At 55.7% G+C, this 19,479-nt stretch overlaps 1 protein-coding gene across 2 annotated transcripts; it reads left to right on the top strand.

Moving 5' to 3' along the window:
• The first annotated feature begins 6,517 nt into the window (after window positions 1-6,517).
• On the top strand, window positions 6,518-15,068 carry POU3F1 (POU class 3 homeobox 1). 2 transcript variants are annotated; one of them, XR_009049700.1, is made up of 2 exons: window positions 6,518-8,271; window positions 14,999-15,068. XR_009049700.1 is itself a non-coding variant. In XM_057712106.1 (1 exon), the coding sequence occupies exon 1, from the start codon at window positions 6,585-6,587 to the stop codon at window positions 7,938-7,940; it is 1,356 nt and encodes a 451-aa protein (XP_057568089.1). In that variant the 5' UTR covers window positions 6,518-6,584; the 3' UTR covers window positions 7,941-8,672. The 2 variants fall into 2 exon arrangements, 1 of the variants encoding a protein (XP_057568089.1); XM_057712106.1 differs by lacking the exon at window positions 14,999-15,068 and having other exon boundaries at window positions 6,518-8,672.
• Window positions 15,069-19,479: the final 4,411 nt, after the last annotated feature.

The raw sequence follows: 19,479 nt of genomic DNA, 5'->3' as shown, positions 1-19,479 counted from the left end.
TGTCGTAAGGGGCTTCACCGTTAGTCTCTTCCAAAGGGGAGTTCTGAGATGCGGCAGCTCATGAATATGTAAATAAATTATGAGTACACCCCCTCCCACTGGTGAAGTTGGGACCTCCCTCCAGCTCTACCTACTCTCCCTCAAGAGCTTCCTGGAGGCTGAGGAAGGTAAGGTGTGGTCTTTAAAACCACTCTCAAAAGCAAGCACTGCCTGACATAAACACTAATGCACACGTATTAATACAAACCAAACATAAGCATCCTAACACAAGCACAGATATACTTAAGGGCATCTGTAAAGTACTAACAGGAACTCATGCAAGCATGCCAACCTACATCACCTATACAAGCACACCAAGCCCCCAACACACTCATGTAAACACTGTAAGGCACACAAACACAAGGGAACTCCCCTCCCTCCTTTCCACCCTACCTGAGCTGCCTACACCCAGCCCTCTGTTGGTTGGGCCACAGTCAACACCAGGCCCAGGAAGGCACCTCCCTTGTCTAACAATGGTAACAAGAATTTAACCCCACCCTGTGGTGGTGAATTTTGCAGCCATCCAGATAAAAAGTGTGTTAAAAAAAAGAGAGAGAGAGAGAGAGAGAAATTCAAACCCAGCCCCAGCCTTTCAGAGTGATTAATCCCCGCTAATGATTTACCGATTTGCAGAGAGCTGTTCTGCATAACCGGATTGTGGGCATTAACACCAGCTCAGAGCCTGCCATTCTGCTACAAATGAAAGTAAATTTCAAGAGCAACTGACCACCCCTAATTAGAATATTCTACTGATGCACTGGGAGGACGCCCACCCCCACACATAGACCTAGGGGGCTGAAGCAGGGGGAAAAATACAAGGAAAGACTCATCCCAAAGAGATATTTCACCTTTCTTCCTTCCTTCCCTTTCCCAAGACTGAGCGACAGGGAAACTTAAATTAAGTAAGTGGGACTGCTGCTTTCTTCTCTGCCAAAGGCAGCCACGCCTCTCCTACCCCTCGGCTCCTCTATGCTAGGCTCTTTTGAGCACAGGAAGGACAAAAGAGGGAGGACACCTGGAGGGGCTGAGTTTAGAGGGAGAGAGGTGGGGGGTTGAGAGCTCAGAATAGTGATCGCATCCTCTGTGGGAGAGCTCTCTGGATGGTGGTGAGCGCTGTCTAGCTGGCACCAACCTGCACGGAGCGAGTGGATGCGCCTACCCAGGCTGGAGTCTGCAGCAACCGGGACCCTGCCGGACTCTTCCAGGCAAAAACACTTTCCAGCCCAGAACAAGCAGGGTATGGGCGTGGTCACCTCCTGACACCGCTTAGTAAGAACTGGTTGGGGGAAGAGACAGGTTCTGCTCCTGCTCACAGCCTCTTACTCACCTCTGGCAGCCAGGGAGGAAAACCAAGCCACACTTCCCCTTTCCAACTTTCCATCGGGGCAGTGATCTCATCCCGCCTTCACAAGAACCCAACAGAGACCTTCCTGCCCAGCTCACAGATGAGGACCCTGAGGTTCACAGAGATCGGGCGGCCGAAGACTGACCCAGTGTCATCCAGCAGGCCTGAGTCTGAGTCAAGATGGAACCCAGGACCCTTGACACTTTGAAAATACACGATCTGGGGCATAAGAAGGGAAAGGAAGTGGGCTGAATGCTATCCACATCCCTTCCAGCCCAGCCTGCCTCGGACAGACTTCAAGCCCACGCACACAGGAGGGCATCCTAGGACACAAGCTCCTCCAGCAGCTCTCCCCACGGGCCGATCTCTTCTCTCTTTAGCTCCACTCGGCACTCCTGACTTGTGAGGAATCCAGGTGGAATGTCCTGGAATCCGTCTTCCCCCAACATTGAAAAGGCCTCGTGTCTGCGGCTGCATCTGCTCTCAGTGCTCCCCTGGACTCTGAGGACCCAGTGACCCTGGCAGGAGCCCGAGTCCAAAGCAGGAAAGCAGCCAGACCCAGCTGCCCCCCTTTCTCCCTCCCAAATCTCATTCAGTGCACCATTATGTAGGCCTGCCTGCCTGGGATGTGCGTCTGGAGTCTCACAGTGCGTGTGCGGCTGCAGTACTGCTGATGGCAAGCATGGTCGCATCCTAGAGGCCGCATCTGAACTTCTCAGGCAGGAGTGTGAATGTAGATTGCGGGGGGGTTGTGTCTTTGACTTGAGACTTTGCAGAGAGAGGACGTGGGGCTTGTGTAGCTGTGGTTCATTCCCGCAGAGCCTCCCCCAGCAGCCCCTCCGGCTCAGAGACCCCCCACAGCGAGGGCCCCATCTGCTGGAGGCTCGGTGACCTGTGTCAAATGAGCAGGCGCTTGGTCACACTCCAGAGCCTGGAGGAGGCCGCGCCACTCTGGGAAAGCCTGGGCAGCTCCTGGCCTGAGGGCAGGCTGGGCAGGGGCCCCCGCTGGGGAGGGAGGCCGGGGAGCCTCTAAAGCTGGCGGCGGCCTGGCTGGGAGCTGTCCTCCACAGACAAGGAGAGTGAAAAAAAAAAAATGAAAAGAAAGGGCTTTCCTGCTTCCTTCGAATAAGTAGGGACGCGGAATCGCATGGACTAAGCTTGGGGGGAGGGCATGGCCCCTTCCTCTGCTTTCTGATCCGTTGTACAGATGGGTTGCTTCCTACAGGGTGTAGGTGTCTATGTGATGCGTGGGGTGGGCCTCTTTGTATCTGTGCACTGGGTGGAGAGCGTGTGCTCACATTTGTGAACACACGAGGGTGTGCCAATTTGTGTGAACTGCCATGCCAGCTGAGAGCCTCCATGCTGGTCACCCAAAGGGCCTGTAGGTCTCCTCTATGTCTCTGTCGCTGAAGGAATGCCAACTTGAGCTGACTTCAGCCTCTGCGTGGGTTCTGTGAATGTTCCCGTTGAGACACATGCCTGTATTCATCATTGTGTGTTGGTTAGTGTGACGCTGAATATCCAACCTAATGATGTGAATGCATGTGTTCCTATTGTGAATCTGCGTGTTTGTCCCCAGGCTAAATTTCATGTGTGTATCTGCATGTTATGTGTATTTCTGTGTGTGTGAATGTACATCTGCTCACGTCCCTAAACCGCTGTGTGTCTGCATGGGTCAGGTGGCTGTCTCACTTCCGTGTTCCAGGTTTTCTCTGTGGTCTACGAGGATAAGGGCTCCGAGAGAGAGGGGATGCTCTGTAGCAGGTGTCTCTGCCAATGACCATGCCATAGCCCCCGGTGTCCCACCCAGTATATCTAGGGACACAAGCAAAGGGGATGTCAAGACTTCCTAGGGAAAATTTAACTCTCAAATACAAGAAAATTGTGACTCGAGAGCAAACCCATATCATTGCAGAGGATCTAAAACTTCCAAAGCAGAGAAAGGAATGTTATCCTTTCCTAGTTCACGCTGCTGTTCACCCCACAGTAGCATCTCATATTAAGAGGGCAATTGGGGGTTGGGGGGGATGAATTGGGAGATTGGGACTGACTTATATACACTAACATGTATAAAATAGATAACTAATGAGAACCTGCTGTATAGCACAGGGAACTCCACTTCGCTGTACTGTAGAAACTAATGCAACATTGTAAAACAACTATACCCTAATCAAATAAAAAAAGGGGGCACCTAAATTACATGCTTCGTTTCATCCTTGCAGCTGCAGAGCACACCTGAGAAGCAGGCATTACTGTCCTCGTTTTAAGATGAAGAAACTGAGGCTCCGAGAGCCAAAGCAAAGAGCAGGAACGCTAAAGGGGAAAATGGAATTGGGACTGAGATTTGCTAGTTGACAAGCTGGTAACCTAGGAGCCTGGCTTGGCTGCAGCCACCCCTCAATTCAGCACAGAACTGCAGAATTCAGCTTCAAGAGTGCCAGCTAACGAGAGAGCTCTCTCTGTGAGCTCTCTCTGCTGTGACAACTGAAGCCACTGGCTCCACAGGCACCCTTCCCCACCCCACAGCCACAAGGAGGATGATGGGGAGTGGGACCTCCACAAGTTCGGCACCCTCGGACAAGCCTCAGTGCCTTCAGCTGTGCGATGGGAGAACACTCCCAGTGCTCGCTCACTCTCAGGGCTGAGAGCAGCAGGTAATGTGATAAATGAAAAGCATTTGGTAAAGCACCTATTGCTTATGGTGACCATTCCAAACAACACCCGTCCACTGTCCAGACATTTCCCTTCCTCCGACAAAAAGTGGGAGAAAGGTTCGTAGACTCAGAGACCATCAGAGCTGGAAGGGAGGTTACCAGAGAGGTCATCTGTTCCAAACCTCCATAACCCCACTCCACAGATGCAGAAACTGAGATTTAGTTAGAGAGGAGGAGTAACCTGTTCATTCACTGGGCACTAACTGTAGGAACAATGAGAGTAAAAGTCCTTTCTGACCCCTTCTCACTCACATTGTCTTGTACCATCCTCTGCCTTACCTTAGTGAGACAGGTGTGTTGCCTTTAGTACTGTGCTGTTATTCCCAATGTACAGGTAGAAGAACCAAGCCCTAGAAGACTGGGCCAGAGTTATTCTTGCCCAGGAAGATAGTAGCAGGTCCAGGTCAGAAGCCCAAGCTTCAATGTCATGCAGGTCTGGTTAGGGCTGGTGTGAGAGGGTACTTCACTACAGGATTCCCAGCCTTGGTCCTACCTCCTGAGCCTGGGAGAGAGACCAGGAAGGCAAGTGGACCAGCACTGGACTGCCTCAAGGTGACCACTTCCTGGGCCAGAGTCCAGGAAAGCCCAACATCCCTAGCTAGGTTCAGACACAGGGTTCCATCACAGCTCTTGCCATGGGGCTGGGACCTAAAGAATCTGCTCAGGAGAGTGGCCAATGGCCACTCCATCCCTTGGGGGCTAGCCAGAGGCTGGTCCTAGTGCATTCAGGGCCTGGATGAGCACAGTCTGTGCCCAAGGATGACCCTGTCATTGTCGACTTTGCCCCAGTCACCTCCACTGCAGCTGCCACCCGAGACCCCCATCACCCTTCTTCACACACTGAGGCTTTATTCTACAGTCCTGACTTGCCAGGAGGGCCCTACCTGGGCCCCCAGCTTGGTCCTGCAATCTGGGACCTTGGGGCCCTGGAATCTGTGAGTCCATTGGAGGCAAGATAAGGGATAGAAAAGAGGTGAAGTGGCAGCTGGAAGACTCCCCGAGAGCCAAGCCTCAGCGTGGGGAAGACGTGGAGGCTACAGTTCATTCCACTCAGCCTCCAGCCAACATGGCACAGAAGAGCTGATACTGAGGCCCAAGGCCACTCAGGATCCTTCAGGGAGTCCTCAAAGACCTGGGGGATGAGTAGGTACCCCAACCGCATGCCGCATCTTTCCAACAAGGCCTCTTCAATCCCAGTTCTCATTTCAGCAGCCTCAGGCAAGTGGGTTAAACTCCAGCCCAGGGCTCCCTGCAAGGCTGGACAGCTCCCGGCCTGCACGCCGTGTTTGCGCCAGCGCCCTTCCCCAAGTCCACGCCACTCCTCACCAAGTTTCCCCGGGGCGTGACCCCACCATGACCCAGGCCAATGAGCCTTGCAGGCAGGGGGGAGGAGGAGCGAGAAGGCGGCGGCGGCGTAGGTCATATATCCGTGGGCCCAGTGTGTCCACCACCCCTGTCGGCGGTGTTTTCCCGGAGCCACAGTCTCCACCTCGAGGTCCTCTCACTCAGGAACCTCGGAATCGGCCTGGTTACAGGAGCTCCCGTCTCCCTACAGCATCGCTGCCGCCGGCCGTTCCGGCCCCGAGCCAGCCGCGCGGTACTCACCTGGGCCGCGGTGCCCGGGAGAAGGAGAGCCCGCGAGAGGCGTGAAGTCGGGGCCCGTCCGCCTCTGCCCGCGCCCGACGCTCTCTCCAGGCCGCGGAGGTCGACGGAGTTGCGCGGGGTGGTCTAGAGGGTGAAGAGGAAGAACGAGACGGACCGGGGAGGCGCGCAGAGGAGAGCTCGGTGCCCGCTGGAAGCCGCGGGAGGCGAGGCGGGCGAGGTGAGCAGCCGCGCCGCAACCGAGCCGGGGACCCGCGCCGCCTCGCGCTCGCAGCCGCCGAGACCCGCGGGAATCCCGGCCCGCCGGCAGCGGCACTGCGGAGGGAGGAGCACCGGGCTGAGCCGCTTCTCGGAGCCCGAGCGCCTCCCGGAGCCTGCCATCCCCGCCACCGCCTCTGGCCACCCGGGCGGGAGGCCGGCGGGAATTCTGCTCGCGTGGAGCGTGGGACCCGCCGGGCTCGGAGTCTCCAGCGCCGGGGGAAAGCGGGGCCCACGCAGCCAGGACTAGAGGGGGTGCGGTCCCAGTGCCACCCCCGCGCCACTCCCCACGTGGCGGCCGCGCCCCCGGGGCGTGAGTGTGTACGCGGACGGCAGGGGGGGCCGTGAATGAAGCCCCAGCGGCCAATCAGCGTGGCCGGCGAGCGGGACCCCGGGAGTGAGGCCCAATGGCGAGCTCTGGGCGGCCCGGCCGGGCGGCAGGCGAGCGCGGGGGGCGGGGGCCGGGGCCGGGGGGCGGGAGGCGGCTCCGCGGGCAGCCAATGGGTGGCGGGTGGGGTGGGGCTCTGGAGCGCCGAGCGGGTCCGGGCTTTAAGCCGGCGGAGCGCGGCGGCGGGGCCCGCAGACGGAGCGGAGCGGCGGCGGCGCGGCGCGGGGCGCGGGGCGGCATGGCCACCACCGCGCAGTACTTGCCGCGGGGCCCCGGCGGCGGAGCCGGGGGCACGGGACCGCTTATGCACCCGGATGCCGCGGCGGCAGCGGCCGCCGCGGCGGCCGCCGAGCGGCTGCACGCGGGGGCCGCGTACCGCGAAGTGCAGAAGCTGATGCACCACGAGTGGCTGGGCGCGGGCGCGGGCCACCCCGTGGGCCTAGCGCACCCCCAGTGGCTACCCACGGGAGGAGGCGGCGGCGGCGACTGGGCCGGCGGCCCGCATCTGGAACACGGCAAGGCAGGCGGCGGCGGCACCGGCCGGGCCGACGACGGTGGCGGCGGCGGCGGTTTCCACGCGCGCCTGGTGCACCAGGGGGCGGCCCACGCGGGCGCGGCATGGGCGCAGGGCGGCACGGCGCACCACTTGGGCCCGGCCATGTCGCCGTCGCCGGGGGCCGGCGGGGGCCACCAGCCCCAACCGCTCGGGCTGTACGCGCAGGCGGCCTACCCGGGGGGCGGCGGCGGCGGCCTGGCCGGGATGCTGGCGGCGGGCGGCGGCGGCGCGGGGCCGGGCCTGCACCACGCGCTGCACGAGGACGGCCACGAGGCGCAGCTGGAGCCGTCGCCTCCGCCGCACCTGGGCGCCCACGGACACGCACACGGACATGCACACGCCGGCGGCCTGCACGCGGCGGCGGCGCACCTGCACCCGGGCGCGGGCGGCGGTGGCTCGTCGGTGGGCGAGCACTCGGACGAGGACGCGCCCAGCTCGGACGACCTGGAGCAGTTCGCCAAGCAGTTCAAGCAGCGGCGCATCAAGCTGGGCTTCACGCAGGCCGACGTGGGGCTGGCGCTGGGCACGCTGTACGGTAACGTGTTCTCGCAGACCACCATCTGCCGCTTCGAGGCCCTGCAGCTGAGCTTCAAGAACATGTGCAAGCTGAAGCCGCTACTCAACAAGTGGCTGGAGGAGACCGACTCGTCCAGCGGCAGCCCCACCAACCTGGACAAGATCGCGGCTCAGGGCCGCAAGCGCAAGAAACGCACGTCCATCGAGGTGGGGGTCAAAGGCGCGCTCGAGAGCCACTTTCTCAAGTGCCCCAAGCCCTCGGCGCACGAGATCACAGGCTTGGCCGACAGCCTGCAGCTGGAGAAGGAGGTGGTGCGCGTCTGGTTCTGCAACCGGCGGCAGAAGGAGAAGCGCATGACCCCGGCGGCCGGGGCCGGCCACCCACCCATGGACGACGTTTACGCACCCGGCGAGCTGGGGCCGGGCGGGGGCGGTGCGTCGCCGCCCTCGGCACCCCCGCCTCCCCCGCCGGCCGCGCTGCACCACCACCACCACCACACACTGCCCGGCTCGGTGCAGTGACCCCGCGGGCCGGGCCCCCCGCCGGTGCGCGGCGAGGCGCCGCGCGGCCTGAACTCTTTTTGTTCGGTTGCTTTGGATTTTACAAAAAGCCCAGAAACTTTCGAATAAAACCAAACACCGGGACGACCCTCTCCTGCGAGCGGCGAAGACGGCCGATAGGCTTCGTCGCCCGAGCCCCGAGAGAGAGGAGCGAAGATCCGGAACGCGCCAACTCACCCCGGGCATCCTGCCCGCCGCCTGCTCCCTGCCCCCAACCCCTCGACGACCCCTGCCCCTGCCCCCCCGGGCTGTTCGGGGCCGGATCCCGGCAGCGGCCTCCCCACAGCGACAGGTAACGCGGTACGGGGTTAGGGATTCCCCGGGAGAGAGGACGAAGAGAGGAGAGTTCCCCAACCCTCTCCCCGGCGCGGATTCCCGAGCCTGCGGGTCGAGGGTGGGGGGCTGTCACTTTATTCGCTCCACGCCTCTTTTCTCCCATAAGGATGCGCCCCATCCCCCTTACCCTTCCTCCGGGCTTGGTTTTTTACGGTTTTTATTTATTCATGGAGCCTCTCGGCTCCTGGGGTCCTTCTAACTGCGCCCGCGCCCTTAATTTAAATCGCTGTATACTGTATTTATCGGGGCCCCGGAGGGGAGGCCGCGAGAGCCGCGTCTGTGTATAAAAGCAGGAAATAGCCAAAGCTTTAATCTAGCCTAATTTATTTTTCCCCTTACCTTCCCCTACCGTACCCCCAAAAAAGCAAAACAAAAAAACAAAAACTAACAAAACAAAAAAAAAAAATTCGAGCGTTCATTTTTCGTTTCGTTTTATCCGAGCTCCGGCTCGGTTCCCGGCCAAGCTGGAGGGGTCTGCGCTCCCACGCACACGCGGATGCGAAGGGGCTTCTGCCCGGCTGTAGACCGACCACCGCACAGCAGGGCCCCCGCTCCCCTCGGGGCCCTGCCCTCCTGGCCACAAACAAACGAAACTTGGAAAAGTTGGAGATATTTTTTAACCAGCTGTAGAAATAAACCGTTCCCTGAGAACCTTCTGCCTGAGTCCCTGCAGCTTCCGTCTGCTCCCTTTCCAGCCCCCTGGGATGCGGGATGCTGGAGGAGGCCTGGAGAGAAATTCCCCAAGTTTGGGGTGAGGTGGGAACCATGTAAATATGTGAGATATGTACACACTGGCGGGGAGAAAGAAACATTTTGTGCTTGGTTTTTATTTTTGGTTTTCCGGGTTGCCCTCCCTCCCCATCCTAAAGGATTTTGTACACCCACTAATCCGAAAAAGATATTTTAATATGATTTCCAGATTTCTGATCCATCTCTATTTATTTTCTGGATGTGTTTGGAGCTTCCCCCTTCTCCATTTCTTGTTCTGTTTGTTACCATCTGAATTTAAATTTTGTTATTTTTATTATTTTTTGGAACAATGTTTTGGTGCATTCTCTTTGTATCTTTATTGCAAAAAAAATAATAATGTAGACTGGGAAGTTCCCTTTATATTTATGTTATAGTAAATATTTTATTACTCACATAAACATGTACCCCAGGGCTGTGTCCTGTCCTCTTTCTACTAGGGTTGGGTTGGTTTGTGGATGATGTGATGGGATTACCCTGGCTTGCCTCCCCCAAAGTTCTGGCCTCACTATCTTGGAGGAAGGTGACCATGCAGACCTTCTTCCAGGCCATTATCGGGGCTGCTTGTCACTTAGGCAACAGTTGGGCCCCTGCCTCCAATGAGTGAGGTTAGGGAAGATGAAGCTGCCTGTGTCCCTTCCCATAAGCAGCCTATCCTGGGACCAGACCAGGGCCTAAGACACTGCAGACACCACACCGAATTTGGATCGGCCATTCCTCAGGCACAATTCAACTGCTCTTCTGGGCCAAGGAAGAAGCCTGCCTCTCTCTACCTGGACCACCAGCTGGGTATCCCCCACCCAACACCCCTACTCCTAACCTTGGTTTCACTTTGCACTCCCCAGGTGGGGTCCAGGCCAACTTCATCATTTCGGGTCTTGGGGCAGTTGGAAGACAACTCAGGCCACACCAGCAACCCCCCGCTGGCTTTCCACCCACAAACAAACAGTACCCAAACCTGCCTGGATCCACGGGGAGTTCTTACAGCTTCGGGGTTTGGGGGCCGTTGGGTGGCCTGGGGAGGGACCCCCTCCAGTCAGCTTGGGCAAAGCCAGTCCCACTTCTATGCAAACAAATGACCTACGGCAACTTCTCTTGGGGAGGAGTGGCGGTAAGGCAGCTGTGCCCCCAGAAAACCCTAGCACCTCCTCTCCAGGAATGGGTCCCCAAGGGAACCCCCCACTCCCCAGGGAGTGATGCTTCTGCCCGTGGGAGGACTCCAGGCCCGTGCAGTCATGACCTGGGGAGAGAAGTAGACATTCTCAGACATCCCCCTGTCAAGCCTTCAGCACAGCCTGCCCACAGAGTCAGGATGGTGGAGGCAGCTTCAGGTTTCAGGGCCAAAGCCGCAGACTACCTGTGTCCCAGTCAAGCTCTTTCTCCTTTATAACAACTCCTCTTAAAAATACTAACCAAACAGCTCTTCCTGTTTCCTCCGTAGATGCAGTTCTTTTCCCTTCTTAGGAGAAACCACATGAGGTTTCTCTTACTCTTCATGGAGACAAAGCTTGAAGGCACAATCGCTTGCCTGTGGAAAAAGCTGTGTCCCTAGGGAGGGTATGTGTGTGGCCCCCTCCCACCAGGGAAGCTATCCAAGCACAGGCCTGTGAGAGGCCTTGGCTCCAGCCGACAGCGTCTTGGGCACCCAGAGAGGTGTTCCCAGGCCCCAGATTACCTGTCTCTGGCAGGCTGGGGCCTCAGGATGACTCGTGAGATGCAGAGGGTTCCTGGTGACACCCTGGGCTCCTGCCCCTCAGGAGAGAGTTGTCTCTGCAAGTACAGAAGCCATCATGGTTTTCAAAGTCTCAGCCTCTGACTGGCTGCTGCTTCTCCCTCTTTTATTTTTTTTTTTCCTCCTTCCTTCAGGCCAGCCTAGTAAGCAATCAGCCCTGCCGTTGGCACCCATGTCCCAACCATTCCATCCCCCAAACCGGCAAGTCAGGGAGCCTCCCCAGGCTTCTTACAAAGGAGGCTGGAAACTTCACCTGCTGGTTGGGTGACAGCGCAACCAGGAGCTGCTGGCCACCCCACCTAGGCCTCTCACTTCCTGCTCCACTAAGTATGGGCACTTTGAAGTAGTCCCACACTCCCTCCTTGTTTCTTCCTTCCTGGATTTGTCCCAGCCTCAAGGCCCTGAAATGGAAGCGAATGTAGCTTAGAGCTCCCTGCCGCCTGAGCCGCAGCAGGTTTGGAGATCGGAAAAGGCGGCCGGGAAGACGGGGCCCTTCCCTGGTCTCTGCCTGCAGCTGACACCAATTGATTGATTGATTTCCTAATTGTCTGCTTAATCCCGTGCAAGAGGGTGGATTTATTATTTAAGCAAGTCAACTCAAAAACAGCAAAATAATGTGGCCCCCAAGATCGAGCAGCAGCTGAGGAGTAGAACAAAAAGATGAAAAAAAGTGGGAGAGGGGATGCAAGAAAATCTTCCACTTGGCAAGGATTTTGCTTAATGAGACACCAGCCTGGGACAGCTACCGGGTGACCCAATCCTTGGTCACAGAAGGCCCCAGGGGGCTCCTGCCCCCAGCCTCCAGCCTGGGATGATGGTAGGAACCACAGCACATCTGACTGTATAAGAAGGAAACCATAGGAACTATGGAGAAATATTTTTCCCTGGAGTCTTACTCCCTGGATAGAATAGAGTTTAGGAACGGCAGGCAGCTCTGAGCTTGACCGCGGTTTTTCCATCCCATACGTAGGCGGATCTACCTGCTCACTCCTGAGAGCCTGAGACTTCCTTTCATTCACGAGAGATAGCTGTCACTAGCATTGACCTCTCCTGAAGCCCAAGCTTTCCCTAGCAGCTTTGGGATATTCTCATCCCATCTCCCTCCCCTTCTCATTGGAAGAAAATTATTTTCTAAGATCATGCAGCCACAGATTCTGGTAGCTACAGAGGGTCCCTCTCCCCATGTGAACTTCTGTGTGTTGGTGTACTAATGTGTGTGCGGGTACAACTGTTCCTGCAAATCCATAGCTGCTCCCAGAGATAGGAGGGGAAAGGAAATCTGTGCTACACTGCCGCTGCTTTGAACTGGGAGAACAGTTATTTGCAGGGTAGGGAGTAGCTAAAATGGGAAGAAGGAAGGTGGCCATTGTGGTCACCTATCATCAAGGCAGACCTGGAAGGTGCCCGGCCCTGAACTTCAAGGATGCCTGTACTCCCCACTACCACCTGCCCCAGGAAGTTGCACTGGCACCTGTGTTGCATAGCTTAGAGCCTGTGCAATCATCCCTTAACCCCAAGACTCAAATGGGTGTCCACAGGGTGAGCTGGCCGCCAACCACAACTGCCCACTTAGGGCTCTTTAGAATTGAGCCTCTTCTGGAGAGGCTCTGGGCTGGCGTGGGGGAAGGTCAAGGCCCTAGTGACACACCCAGACCCAGGCTTTCTCCAGCAGGGCTTGAGCTCCAGAAAAGAGACCCACACGAGCAGGGAGAGAAGTGAGAGGAGGCTGGTTACTTGGTTGGCTGCTCCGCCTAAGCTTAGCGAAGGGGATTCACCCAGTGCCTCCAGCTTAGGGACCGAAGCCAGAGGAGCCATCAATCGCATCCCTGCATACGTGAAGGCCCCGGAGTTAGTGTTTGGCCCTCTGGTCAGGGCTCCCCTAGCCTCTTGGGAGGCCTCCGTGTGGGAGGACTGCCCTCTATTGGTCCCTGAGCTGGGACGCGGCAGCAAGCACCAGGGCCACCTCAAAGCTGAGCGTACCCCCAAGATCAATATCAGGTTGGCTACGTTCTCAAGGGTGACCAGGGAGAGCAGAGGCAACTTTCACCTGCAAAGGAAGCGATCTGGCTTTACCCACAAACAGGCTTGCGAGTGACCTTTCCTTCTCCATCTGTTGATACCACCCGGCCTGTACCCACAGCCATTCTCAGAAATTCTCCATCACCGCTACCTCCTCTGTCTCTGCCCCACTCACACCGATCGCCACCACTCCTCCTCTCAACCAGCTAAAACCCCAAAGCACACTCTGCGAGCCTGCTCACTCACACATGTGCTGACACTCTCAGGCACACCCGTACCACCGTCTGGCCAGTTTTGCGGCCTTTGGCACCGAGCTCTCCAGAGTCTCTCAGTACCTGCACCTGTGCTATTTGACTTAACACACGCAGCATCCTTTCCATCCCTTAGCAGGGTCCCCTCCTCTCAGGATTTTCGAGCACTCACCCCACAAACCGCTTTCCAAACACATCCCTGCCCATCATTGTTCCCAGCTCCTCCCAGATCTCGCCTGCTCCCTTCAGATAATTAAAGTTAGGCTGTGTGTTTGTATGTATGTGTGATCTTATTTTTTAAACACACACCCCCACACATACATTTGCGTGTGTATATACAAACACACACAGCAATTAGATCTATCCGTTCCTGCCGTCGTCCCTCTTGTGCTAAACACATGTCCCCCCCTCACCACACCATGAACCCAGTATCACGTCATCACGGGCTCCTGATCTCGCTCGCGGTCTCTCTCTCTCTCTCTCTCTCTCACACACACACACACACACACACACACACACACTGGCACTTTCACACAACCACCCCCAGCTCCCTGGTGTTTCTCCAGGGGCACGACCTACCTCCCACCCACCTCCAGGGCATCTGAATGCACTCCCCTCAGAAGAGCCAAGTACCAGGAAGGCTCTGCTTCAACGCCCCCTCCTACGCACACACCCCCAGTGGACATGTCTCTGGCTGAGCCTGACCAGGGTGGGTCTGGGTATTATTAGGCTGCAGAGACAGCACGGAGGCATATGGTCTCGTACACAAGAAATAATGTTCATGTTAAATCAGACCTCATGCATAATGCATGGTGCCTGATCTCACATTATTTTGGGTGTTCGTCAAAATCAGTGTTCTTTCTTGCGAGGGCTCCTGAAAAGAAGGGGAAAAGGCGTTTGCTAATTGCACCCGCAGCCTGGACCAGGGAGCCGAGAGTGCCCTGGGAGCCTCCCTCTGGCCCCACTTCACCCGCGAGTGGGTCTCATCCCTCTGTGCCCTCTGTCTTTCCACATGGAAGGAGGGGCCAACTCGGGTTTGGAGCAGGCGTAAGGCCCCGTGTTATTTTTATTTCTTTTCTCTCAGCTCTCTTGTCCCCGGAGGGTTCTGGGGAATAGCAGTGCCTTGTCGTTCGCACACCCGATTCATTTGCCATTTTATGAACTCCCCTTTGATTCATTGCCTCCCTAAGTCAATGATTCACTCCTGATGGCTTTTCAGAAATCCTTCTTCAAAGGCTCCCGATTATGCAGCTCTGAGCAGGAGCAGACCTGGACCCTGTGCTGCTACTGCCCTCCCTGCTTAGGGTGGGAAATTGTCACCATCCTTGGCCTTTCCCCAGGGCTGGCCAGCCTGGGAAGGAGGGAGTGCTCCCTCCATGCAGAAGCTGCTAGAGTTGACCTCAGCAGCTCATGGATAGACCTGGCCCTCCAGCAGGGCCCCTCCTGCCACTGTGGGTCACCTGCCTTTTCCCATTGTCATCAAAATCCCTGGGGATGCTCTCCATGTCTCAGGAGAGGCAGAGTAGAATAGTGAAGCACAGGGGCTGTGGGACCAGAAAGATCTGGGTACAAATCCTGGCTCCACCTCTTATCAGCTGTGTGACTTTAGGCCAGCTCCTTACCCTTTCTGTGCCTCAGTTTTCTGATGCAGTGGCAACGGCAGTCCTTACATCATAAAGCTATTTTGAGGATTAAGGGGCATGATGTGCACAGGGTGCTTAGCATCAGTAGGTGGTGGATGAATGAAAGCTGTTTTATTGTGGGACCTGGGCAGGGCATTGCGCAAAACAAAGTGAACAGGGAAGAAAACCTAAATATAATAAACTTTTACCACAAATCCCACTCTGTCCAAGGCACTCTAACGTAATAGTTATCAATGCACTGCCTTTGTACTTTACTTTCATTATCTCACATAAACTATTATTATTTTGCAGATGAGGAAACTGTTGCCCAGAGAGTTTGAGTGATGTGTCCAAGGCAGCAAGACTAGCTAATTATAAAGCCTGGAATAAAATCCATTATACCTGATGCCCAGACCCATGTTATTTTTATACTTCCTGCTGGGGTGAACAGCAGTGTCCCGTGCTTGGGGTAGGTGCCCAAAGCAGAGGGGATTCTGGAACTCAGAACTGGGCCAGGGAGAGAAGTGGGGACCAAGGGTATGAGCGCTAATTGGCTAGGATCTGCTCCCTTCTACACCATGCCACAATCAGGTAAATCCCATGAGGCTCAGGGAAGTTGGATGACTCACCTGGAACCACCAAGAAGGTCAGGAAGCCCTCCTGATGCATCTGTCCAGAGCGCTGTGTCCTAAGAAGCTAGCAGCTAAGAATGCAGGCCCTGGCATCTGCCCAGGCTTCCATCCTGGCCTCACCACCTCCTACCCATGGGACCTTGGGCAAAGCTACTTATGCTCTCCATAACTCAGTTTCCTCATCTGTCAAAAGAAGACGATGACAGTACCTGCCTGGTTGGATTGCTGTGAGGATTAGTTGAGAGATGATACACATAAACACTTAGAAGAGAGCCTGGTATAGTGTAAGTGCACATTAAATGTTAGCTATAAAGTCAACTTTATAGGTACCATATATATTATTGTATTATTGCTGGGCTGAAGCAGTGCAGAAAAATAATGCCTAGTGCTTTTTCCTCCCCCCAGAATTATTTTTCTTCATTCTCAAAACCATTCTGGGAAGAAAAGTTCAAGCTCTCCATTCCTAGTCCACAGATGAGGAAACAGAGGCCCAAGGATATTGAGGCACTTGCCCAAAATGACCCAGAAAGTTAGTGGCAGGTGCAATCTCTTAGCCTGTTCCCCACTTCTGACTCTTTGCAGCAACCTCACGCCCCCAGTAATGTGCTCTGAGCCTCTTCTAAGTACAAAGGCTCTGTGCTGGCTTCTGGGGAGACAGCACCCAGAGGGTCAGGGAAGGCCCCATAGACAGCAGTACCATTAAGCTGGGACATGAGGAATGCATGAGGGGGGTTGCCTCTGGGCCTCCTAGCTCAGAGCCTGAGACCAAGGAGGTAAAACCATTCAGCCCCAATGTCCTCAGACCCTTCTCGTTCCCCCTTCCTGAACTTTCATGCCTCTTCCTGCCGTGCTCAGGACCCTTCCACACACCTCCTTTGATTCCAGCACAGAAGATTCAACTCAGGGTCAAGGCCCCTAGACCCTGAAAAGCCACCTACCATGACACTAATCTGGCTACAGATTCCTTCAGATCCCAACTCCTGCTTCTACTGCAACCAAAGGTCGACCACCAAACCATGCCACAGAGCATTCCCCCCTCAAAGGCAGGGGCCAGGTACCAGGCTCCAGGCCTTACTCCATTGTTTATCTTTAGTATGACCCAAGTTGGGTCATTTGTCATCTCTGGACCTCAATAAATGAAATGGGCATTGCCTCCTTTACCCATCCATCCATCCCACATCCATCCATTCGTCCATTCACCAACCACCCAGGCATCCATGCAACCATCCGTTCATCCATCTACCCATCCATCCGCTCATCCATTCATCCACGTACCTCTTCAACCACCCCCCCACCCATTTACCCAGCCACTCACCAGCCATCCACTCATCCAATCATCCAATTTAACAGGCCCTGTGTTGAGAAGCAGGAACACAGAGATAAGTAAGACCAGTCCCCCGTCCTTAAAACGCACCTGGGTTAGCCTCTTCCCTTCCCTACCTCTCGGTCATATGGAGTAGGCATGTGAGAGCCCAAGTGAGATCATTGTTTGGGAGGAAACAATGAAGTCTATTGTGACATCTATGAATCTTGTGTGTCGGAGCACTGGGAACCTCCATGCCCTACTCATTTCTTCAGGGCCCTACAGAAGATGTAGTCAGTATGGCCTCTGCATGGCCCAAGGACTTCCCTTAGCTCTAAATTCCAGGGATGCCAGGTACTGACAGAAACTAGAGGAAATTCAAAGCAAGTAAGGGAGAGGAAGGAGCTTGTGAATATAACTTCTGCCAAGGCCGAAGATCACCACTGGGACTCAGTTTTTCTACCAGAAATGGCAGCAACGTCCAGCACCAGAAAGATATGGGGAAATGTTCTGGACCCAGGCCTGTCCCCACCTAGCGGTGTGACCTTGAGTAAGTCTCTGCCATTCTCTGGACCTCAGTTTCCTCACCAGTGCAGTGTGAGGGGTGGTCTATGAGACCTCCCTGCTCTGAGGTGGCCCCTCTCCATCCTCACTTCCCTTCCAGCCTGGGTGGGCCTGCCCCTCTGACAATGGGGCCTCTCTGACCAGCCCACACACGAGGAGGAGGACAAGATGACGTCATTGGTGTCCATAGCCCTGAGTCCTCTGGCTCTGCAACCCCGCCCTCTCCTGACACAAACAACCCTCAGTCACCTCCCCCTCCCACCCCCCAGAATCTGGGCACAGCTGGGGCTTGCTATGCCCTGGTCACCCCATGAATCACCCTTCTATGGTCCCCGGGGGAGTGGTCCAGGGAGCATCCTACGCCCCACGCGGGGTGAGGGCCAGAATCACGGCCCTCAAGCAGGCAGTGTCCACAGGAACAATGGGGGCCTGTGGCTGGCCGCCGGAATGCAGCCATTGTCCTGCCCTGGCCCCCAACCCCAAGGCCCCAGGTCCCCAGGCCAGGCAGGCTGGCGTGGGTCGGTGCGTCAGGCACTCGTGTGCCAGGGCCAGGGCACACGGCCTGCCACTTCCCCTCTTCAGGCAGGTGGGTGGGGGGCCCACTGGTCCAGAGCCCACCTCCACATCCCAGCTCACCAAGGATCCCATGCGCAGGGTGAGGAGAAGCAAGACAGGACCCAAGGAAGCCCAGCCATCCTCGGGCCCACCCATCCCTAGGGTACATGGAGCAGACTCAGAGAAGGGGCCTCGTAGCTCCAAGACCCAAGCTATACATCACGGTGGGGAGGGGGACCACATTAGAATAATGCAGAATTAGAGTCGGGTTGCTATAGCGACGTATTAGGGCAATATATCTAGGGAGCCCGGCCCCTTGGTGATGTATGACTCTGCTTAGCTGAGGGGAGCAGGGGGAGGGGACCTGTCCTGCCCTCTAAGGGGAGAGCAGACACCAAACATGCTCTTCATTGGGGAGAACATCTGCCTTGGACTCCAAAAATAGGCTTCTCAGGATCCTGTCAAGACTGAAAGAGACATCCTGCCAACCCAACCTCCAACAACCCCACTGGGGTCCATGCTCAACTCAGCTTCAACTCCAAATCCCAGCTCCAGCCTCTGCCTCAGCCCCTGTGCCTCATGCCAACCTCAGCCCCAGCCTCCATCCCAGCCCCTCCAGGCACTCTCCTTTCTGCTTCAGTGCTAAGGTCCATTCCCATGCTATTTCCCCGGCATCCAGTGGAGTCAGTAGGACTATATGAGGTGGAGGAGGGGCAAAGAGGAGGGAGGGAGGGAGGAGCACCCAGAAATACCCATCAACCAAACCGTCAAAGCTGTTAATTTGAGAGAAGCCCAGAGGAAAAGGCTGAGAGCACACATGCTATCCCCTTCTCACCCACAGGCCTCCCCAGGCCAGCATCTGGGCACCCCATGCCCACCTTTTCCCAGATCTGGGGATTTAACTTCTCTCTATATACTCCCAGGCCACCAAGGGGTTATTGGGGTGGACTAGCCCCAGAGTCAAACTTGTATGGGGCTCCCAACAAAGGAGAACACGCTAAGATATCTTCAAGTGATATGTGTAATATTGTGTGACAAAGTCAGACCATGGGCTCCCGTTCAAACTGCTATATCAAGTTATTTGTACTGCTTGCTCCATCTCAGAGCCACTCCCCCCATCCTCAGTCCCCTGGGGACTTCAGGGAAAGATTCTCTTGAGATAACCTACTTGGCTATATCCACCTTGGTGAGGAAGAAGAGGCAGGACAGATAACACCCTTCAAGAATCATAGGATTGAGGGAGGGATAAATTAGGAGGTTGGGATTAACAGATACACACTACTATATATAAAACAGATAATCAACAAGGACCTACTGTATAGCACAGGGAACTCTACTCAACAATCTGTAATAACCTATGTGGGAGAAGAACCTGAGAAAGAATAGATACATGAATATGTATAACTAAATCACTTTGCCATACACCTGAAACTAACACAATATTGTAAATCAACTATACTCCAATATAAAATTTTGAAATTTTTTAAAAAGGAAAATGCTTTAGGACCTTCCCTAGCTTCTCAAAAAACAAAAAAAAACAAAAAACAGGGACTTCCCTGGTGGCGAAGTCGTTAACAACCTGCCTGCCAATGCAGGGGACACAGGTTCGAACCCTGGTCCTGGAAGATCCCACATGCCACAGAGCCTATGTGCTGGAATTACTAAAGCCCATGCACCTAGAGCCCATGCTTCCCAACAAGAGAAGTCACAATGAGAAGCTTGCGCACCACAACGAACAG

The sequence above is a fragment of the Hippopotamus amphibius genome, chromosome 1 (assembly GCF_030028045.1).
Source record: "Hippopotamus amphibius kiboko isolate mHipAmp2 chromosome 1, mHipAmp2.hap2, whole genome shotgun sequence".
Lineage (NCBI taxonomy): Eukaryota > Metazoa > Chordata > Mammalia > Artiodactyla > Hippopotamidae > Hippopotamus > Hippopotamus amphibius.
Note: the sequence above shows the minus strand (reverse complement) of the source record. Positions and strands in the feature narration are given on the sequence as shown.